This window comes from Belonocnema kinseyi, chromosome 10, assembly GCF_010883055.1.
Source record: "Belonocnema kinseyi isolate 2016_QV_RU_SX_M_011 chromosome 10, B_treatae_v1, whole genome shotgun sequence".
Lineage (NCBI taxonomy): Eukaryota > Metazoa > Arthropoda > Insecta > Hymenoptera > Cynipidae > Belonocnema > Belonocnema kinseyi.
Window position 1 is genome coordinate 5,450,089 of NC_046666.1, and position 8,075 is coordinate 5,458,163.

Below are 8,075 nucleotides of genomic sequence, written 5' to 3' on the forward strand. Positions count from 1 at the left end.
CCCCCCCGTCAAATGAATTTATGACTCAAATATCCTATTTCTATTTTATTCGACTTTTTCAGGCATTTTTTCGTGATTTATAAATTTTGGTATATCAAGATTTAAAAATGTTTTTCGCAATTTTGGAAATGAACCATTTTTTTGACTTAAAAGAACAAAAATAGCATGTTCTTTAGGTTCAAGCTGAAGATATTTCAGGTTCGATATATTCACAATTCTCCAAAAAAGTGTGCATTTATTTCGATTAAAAAAATATGCTTTTGCATATTAAAAAAAATGATAAATTGAGGCAAAAATTTCCTTTTAAATTTGTAATTTCACTTTATTGTTTACCATAATTAATAACCATGGATATAAAAAATTTCCCAGAATTTTTGAATGAATAGGAAACATTTTTTTATTTACAAATCCACCCTAAGTCCTCTTCATGATTAAACAATCATTAGCGAACAAAAAATATTTTCCGAGCGCAGGTTATTAAAATTAATCAGAAAAAAAGTTGGCAAATGAACCCGCCTAGACAGAATACACATTTTATAAAATCTCGTGGAATGCCTGAAAATCTTGACAATGTTTTGAAATTCTATAGATTAAATGAATTTTCTACCTGATTTCTTGAACATCTTTTAAAAAGTTAGAGTTCTCTGGAAATCCCTTAAAACCTTTTAAAAACTACGCAAATTCTCAGAATCGCTTGAAATATTCAAAATCCCATAAAAATCGCTTATAATCCTTTACAATCAGTTTTGAAATCTCTTGAAATTTCTAGAAATCGATTTAAATCCTTGAAATTTCATGAAAAACTTAACCTTGAAACCTTTGGAATCCCTTGAAGATTCATTTTTGAAATCTTTAAAATTTAATGTGGTCGAAGTTCTGAACGTTCAAATAAAGGAAATTTTTTACAGATGACTTTGCAAACAAGGAAAAGTGCTAAAATGTTTTTAAATTTATTTTGAAAATAATTTATCATCGAATAAGAATTATAATACATCATTAAAATTGCAGTTGGAACAATATTTATGGGTAAAATAGAAATATCGAAAAATATTTCGTTCATTTGAACTTTCAGAACTTCAGATACATTAAAATTTGACAAAATATATAAGAATCTCTTGAAATCCTTTAAAATAGATTAAAATTTCTTAAAACACATTAAAATTCTTTGAAATCTCTTAAAATCATTTATAATATTCGGAAATCCTTTGAAATTTTCTTAAATCTTTTTGAATCTTAAAAAATCTTTAAAACTGATTACCATCTTCTGAGACCATCTTCTTTCGTTATCTCTTGAGAGCCTTTGAAATCGAGTAAAATATTTGGAAACTGCAGTCTCCTCTACCATCGCCACCTCTTCCTCATCTTACTCTTCCTCCTCCTTTTACTCTTCCTCCTCCTCCTTATCCTTCTTCTCCTCCTCCACATCTTACTCCTCCGCCTCCTCCTCATTATCATCCTCATCCTTCTCTTCCTCCTCCTCCACCCCCTCTTTTTACTCATTCTCCTCCTCCTCCTACACCTCCTCAACCTTCTTCCTTCCAATTATTCAAAAAACTTATTTACGACCCGATGATTTGAAAAGACATGAGAAATACTCTTTTATAGTAAAGTAACTTTAAAATGTTGTGAAATTCTTTAAAAGAATTGAGATTCTCTCTGAAATTGTACTAGTTAATTTCTTCAATCTCTTAAAATCCGTTAAAATCTTTTGAAATCTTCGAAGATCTTTGAAACCACTGAAATCTTTTGAAATCTTATCAACTCTCTTTAAATCCCTTCGAATCTTCAAAAACCTATTGAATCCATCGAAATCCTTCGGTATCTCTTGAGATCCTTTAAATAGTTTAAATCCAATCAAATTTCTAGAAACTGCATCTTCCTCCACCCTCTCCTGCTCTCCATCCTCCTTCTTTTTCTCATTCTCTTACTCTTACTAATTCTCCTCCTCCAACGCCTCATTCTTTTCTTTGATTTCGATATATAAATTCTGCTTTCATAAATAAACAATCATTAGCAATAAAATGACTTCCACTCATCCCATCTCAATTGTTCAAAAACTTATTCATAACTCGATGATTTGAAATGACTGAAAAAATACTCTTGTATAGCAAAAAAACTTCAAAACCTGGTGAAATTCTCTAAAAGAATTGAGATTCCTTCGAAATCCTGTGAGTTGTTTTGAAATATTTCGAAGTCTTAAAATTTCTTTAAGTGTGCGGAAATCCGTATTAATTCCTCAAACTCCCTCAAAATCCGGCGAAATCCTTCTGTATCTCTTAAAATCCTTTGAAATCCAGTAAAATTTCTGGAAACCATATACTCCTTCTCTTCCTACTCTTCCTACTCCCTAATTTTCCTCCCCCTCCTCTTCCTTTGCCACCTCCTCTTCATCCACTATCTCCACCTCTACCTCCTCCTCTTCCACCTTCTCCTCCCCCTCCTTCACCACGTCCTTCTCCATTTCCTCCTTGTATTTCGATATATAAGCTCCGCTAATTTATTCAAACTTTAAAAATCTTTTTAAATCGATTGTAATGCCACCCTAGAACTGTTATAATCCCTAAAAATCTTTAAAATCCTTACAATAGGCGTGGAAGTTCTAAATCGTCAAAAATTATTCTTACGTAACTAATGGACGTTCCCTAATAGACTTGAACCAAAATAGAAAAAAAACTTGTGAAACCTCCCCATGATTATTTAATGATCCTCACCATTAACAGGAAATAGCTGTTAAGCTTATAGGCGTGGGATTTGCTTATGTGAGAATTTTAATTTCCAAATAAATATCAAGAAAAATAATGCAAATTCTCCTCCTGTGGTCGACGGCTTTCCCTGTAGTGAAATAAAACAAACTAATGGTTTATAGTAGGCTACGCAATGCCAGTGTTTGTAGATATAATCGCTATTTCTGAGACACTTTAACTACCTTAATTGATACAGACGCAGTGTGTTCTGTTCATAAGCAGAAGCGCTGGATCATCGACTCTATTATTACTAGGCTGCTTTTAAATTAAAATTTTTTCCTGCTGCTTCCTCCATGGCTAATTTTTATTAGATCTACAATCATCATTCTGTTTAAACATGAAATATTATAATAATATTTAAAAAAGAAAAATGATTAAGGCAGGCTTCAGAGACCGAAATATTCTCAAAACGCCGGGAAGAGGGTGATTTTTCAAGAAAATTGATGAATAATAGGGGAATAGAGTTTTTTAAATAAAATGAATTAGCTTCTGCATTGAAATCCATAAATAACTTTAAAGATTTCAGGTCGCAATATTTTTATGTTTGTATTTTTTTAAATAAAGCAGTTTTAATTATTTTAGCCTAAACTGTAACTGGGAACAGGGCATTGGGACCCTTTTTCAATATTATCCAGGATACGAAAGCCCCGTTTCCTCTTTATATTTCTAAGTTTCAAATAATTAAAACTTCATTGCAGTTTCAACAAAATAGTTGGATTATTGTTAACCAAAAAAGATGACAAAAAATAGCATATTTTACTACCAAATACTTGAAATTTCAACCAAAAATGACGACTATTTAAGAAAATTATTAATTTTTCAACAAAACCATTAAATTATTAACAGAATTTTTAATCTACAAAGTTATATTTTCATCTAAATAGCTGAAGTCGCAACTGAAAAAGATAAATTTTTTAAGCAAAAAATACTTTTATTTAAAATTTAAAAAAAGCAGTTGAGTTAAATTAAAAAGTACGATTTTTTAACAAAATAGTAGAATTTTTAACCAGAAAATATACATTTTCAACCAAAAAGTTAATTTTTTTCAACCACTTAGTTGAAATTCCTACCAAAAAATGAAATTTTCTATCCAAAAAGATGGATTTTCGACGAACCCATTGATATTTAAAAAAATGGAATAGTTAGATTTTCAGTTCAAAAAATTATTTTCAACCAAAAAGAAAAAAAACTAATTTTCAACTTAATAGTCCATTTTTTAACCAAAGAAATTAATCTTTAACTCATGAAATGAACTTTTAACCATGTGTTTCAAGTTTCAACAAAATCCCAGTGGGCATAAAGTTTGGCGACATCGTTACGACATATTTGCGACAACTTTACGACATCCTATGTCTATGTCGTTAATGCGTCTTTACAATATCGTAAATAAGTCGTATGATCTGACGATGTCTTTACGATATCGCAAAGACACCGAAACGACATGGACACAGGATGTCGTAAAGTTGTCTTAAAGATGTCGTAATGATGTCGTAAGGACGTCGCCAACTTTTGTGCCCACTGAGATGGGTGCATTTTCAACCAAAGAAATTAATCTTTTACTAAGGAAATGAATCTTTAACAAAGTTTTCAAATTGAAACCAAGTAGTTGAAATTTGAAAAAAAAAATAAATTTGAATTTTTAATTAAAAACGATCAACTTTCAGCCAAAAATTAAATAGTTTGATTTTCAGTCAAGAATATAATTTGTCAACCAAAAAATTAATTTTCAACAAAATAGTTAAATCTTCAACGCACTAATTAAATTTTCAAATGAAAAAAAAAGAATATATTAACGGAAGAAAGGGATCATTTTGAAAAGGGGAATAGGGAAAAGAGTGTGAATGCTGTATGGGGTTAATTGTGTTCTATCTATGACACCATAAATTACCGACATTCCCATGAATTTTTTTTCCTCTTTTTTTATCTTCAAACTAAAAAAATATCTTCGTTAAAATTTGGGAAACAACAGGAAAATCTGCCAAGGCACCGCTGTTTGTTTTTATTTTGTCTAAAAAAATGAAATTTCAATTCTTTGTAACTTACAATGTAAGTGGAAACAGGGTTTTAGTGCCCTTGTTAATATTTGAGAAGGGTCCTGGTTCCCTCTTCCCACTTACCTTTTAATCTACAAATAACTAAAATTGAATTATTTAAACAAAATGCAAACTAAAAAGAGTCAGATTTATAATTAAATTAATGATTTAATAAATTTATAAAGCTATCAAGTTGTGTTATTTTTTATTTATCGAATTTTTCTTTCATTTGTTACAGGAACTCGCCATGGGACCATACCCACACCAAAAAATGAACCGATTATCGAGGATGATGTTGTGATAATTTCTAGTCGGGACAGCGAAGCCTCCACCTTGTGGGTTAATTACCTCACGGGGAGTTTTAATCAAATCAGTCAGCAACAGGGAAGACCTCCTTTTAGGTAAATTTAAACAATCTAATAATTATTTTTACGAGATCAATCAGACTTTCAGGGAGTGCCCATTACGCTCCCCTATCGCCGGATTCTTTCGGAACGAATAGCGGGAATAATAAATAATATGTAAATAACATTTATTTAAAATCAAATTATTAAAATTTAATAAATAAAAAAAATCAAATTAGATTAATTAATTTTATGTTTCAATTTTATTAAAAAAAAATTAAATTGAAAACGCTGGAACTTAAAAAAAATTCTCAGCATTTATGAATTTTTAATTGAATTATTTGCAGGGCGAAAGTAAAATTTTCGGGGTGAAAGTGAAATTAGCGGGGCGAAAGTAAAATTTGTTATTCAATGATAATAATTTCAAGAAATATCAGTACTAAAAGGTTAAATAAAATTATTTTCACTTTAAAATTTAAACTAAAATTGTATTATTTTTTATTTTTGTTTGAACGATTGGATAAAAAAATAAGGTTTAGAAAAAATCATTTTACCACAATGTGTATTTGATTTTTTAGGAATTTTGCATACAATAAACACATTTTCGATCGAAATATTCATTTTCCAATTCTTTACTGTCATACTTCATTATTGTGTAGTTATATTTTTATGAAAATTTAGTAAAATTATTCTATTAAGGAGTTTATCTTCCCCTCTCCTAGTTCCCCTCTCTTTCTCCAACGTTTTCCTGCTCTACTTTTCTCTCTCCTCTTTTTCCCAGCTAGAACTCCCCTTCACATATTTTCCTTCCCTAGCGTTTATATCCTCTCTCCTACTCTCCGTCATTTCTAATCATTTGTCCCACTTCCCTTCCCTAATTTCCCCTCATTTCATCTACCTTCAATACTCCTATTTATTAAGTAGGCTTCTTCTACTTTTCACTCCCGTAATTTCCACTTACTTTCTCCACTTCTCATCCCATCATTTCTCCTTACTTTACTTCTTCTATTTCCCCTGTTTTCATTCCACTTATTTTTCTTAATTTATACTACTTCCCCTCCCTTTCTTCTCTTCCACTGGTTTCTCCTTCTCTCATTTTGACTCACTTCTTCCTTATTAACCCTACTTTATCCTACGAATCCTCCGATTATTTCCGCTACTGCACTTTCTTTCCCTCTCTCATTTCCCTCATTTGCCTACTTTCACTTTCTCGATTTCCCCTAAATTTATTTACTTCCTTTCCCATAATTTCACCTCCCTTACCCTTTTCGGAAAAAGAAAGATGGGCGGACGCACAGACACTCGACCGAAACTATAAGGATTTCTTGACGGGTCTATAAATTCCTAATTATTATTCCCTTATTCTTTCGGTCGGGTGTCCATCCGTCCGCCCCACTTGTTTCCTAGGAGCGGAACTAAGAGTAGGGAGGAAGTATAGGTTAGGAAGTGAGGGAGGGATAGTAGGGTAGTGTGGGCGAGTAAGGTAAGGGAGGTATGGATGGGTAATAAAGCAAAGGAGGTGGAAGGCAATAGTAGTAGAGGTTGAGGAAATTGGTAAAGGCAGACGTTAGGGTAGGGAGAGAGAGGAGAAAGATATTAAAGTGGGATAGTGGAATGAGGGGAATTATGGAAAAAGTAGAGGAAATTAGTTAGAGTATGGACAGTATGAGTAGTAAGCCCCCGGCAGAAGCACTTACAGTTTCGGTGTGGTGTCCCTTCGTCCGTTGGAATGTTTTCCAAGGAGATGAAGTGAGGGTTAATTATGAGAGGGGAACTATAGAAAATGAGAAAAAATAGGAAAATTGTGGAAGGAGAAGACGTTGCAGTAAGGGGCATGAGTGGAGGGGACGTAAGGACTGGAAAAGTAAGAATGAGAAGAGGTATGAATGGAGGGAAAGTAGGGTAACGGAAAATGATCGTAGGGGTAGTGAGAATATATAACGGGAGGGACAGCTGGGGAAATTACGGGATGAAAGTAGGAAGAATGATGAGAAATAGGGGAAGTGAGAGGAAAAGAGAGGAGGATAAATATGGGATGGGAAGATTTGAAACACTTAATTAACGTCTTAATTAAGCCTACTTTTACGAATTTATTCAATTTCAGAAAATGCTAAATGAAAATTTTGATCCGTCTTACAGAGTAAGTCACTTGACAGTTGAGGACTCGATGCTTCCAGGCACTGAAGAAAGAATAAGATCCTCTCGCTTACAAATTGTCGTTCTCTGTCCATATTTGTTAAAACGAGTTTTGGTACGACCTGAGCAAGCCATGAACCTCTCGAGGCATCTCGTCCCTGATAAAGTCCTGGCGATGATGCTCGGAGTTCAGGAAGATCATCTCACCTCTAATCACAAATCCGCCTTGATCTCGTACCAAGAATGGCGAAAGTTTCCTGTTAAGGACCAAGACGAAGATTTCGTTTGCCAATTTTTTGGGGCAGTTTTCTCCATCCTGGGAACTTCTCTGCCCTCATCCCTGAAGAGTGACAAGACTGCCTTTACAGTTCATCCGAAAAAAGTAAAACTGGTAAGAATCATTTTTTTCTTCTAATTTTAATATTTGAACTTTGGTATTTGAACTTTTTAATATTTGGACCTTCATTTCTAATCTTTTCTCCTACCTTTCCGTCCTAATTTCCTTTCACTTCATCTCCGCTCATTGCCAACAAAGTTCCCTCACTTTTCATACTTTCGTACACATCATTTCTCCTCACAGCACCCTATTTCCCCTACTTGCCCATCCCTTATTTCCCCTACTTTCTCTTTCCTTATTTCTCTTCATTTCACTTACATTCTCTACCCTTATTTCCCCTACCTTCCTCATTATTTCCAAGTTCCTTTATTACTCCTCCCCTCAATTCTCCTACTTCTTCATCCCTCATCAAAGGACACTAACTTCTCCCAAACACTCCCCTTCCCCTACTTCCCTTCCTCATAACTTAGTTCCCCACCCC

At 33.1% G+C, this 8,075-nt stretch overlaps 1 protein-coding gene across 2 annotated transcripts in view; it reads left to right on the forward strand.

Annotated features, from left to right (window-relative positions):
- LOC117182201 (phosphoinositide 3-kinase adapter protein 1) overlaps positions 1–8,075 on the forward strand; it is a 187,806-nt gene that overhangs the window by 123,835 nt on the left and 55,896 nt on the right. For both annotated transcript variants that reach the window (XM_033375263.1, XM_033375264.1), the window contains 2 exons: positions 5,016–5,178; positions 7,261–7,648. In XM_033375263.1, coding sequence (XP_033231154.1) covers positions 5,016–5,178; positions 7,261–7,648 — 551 coding nt within the window. The remainder of the gene's footprint in view (positions 1–5,015; positions 5,179–7,260; positions 7,649–8,075) is intronic.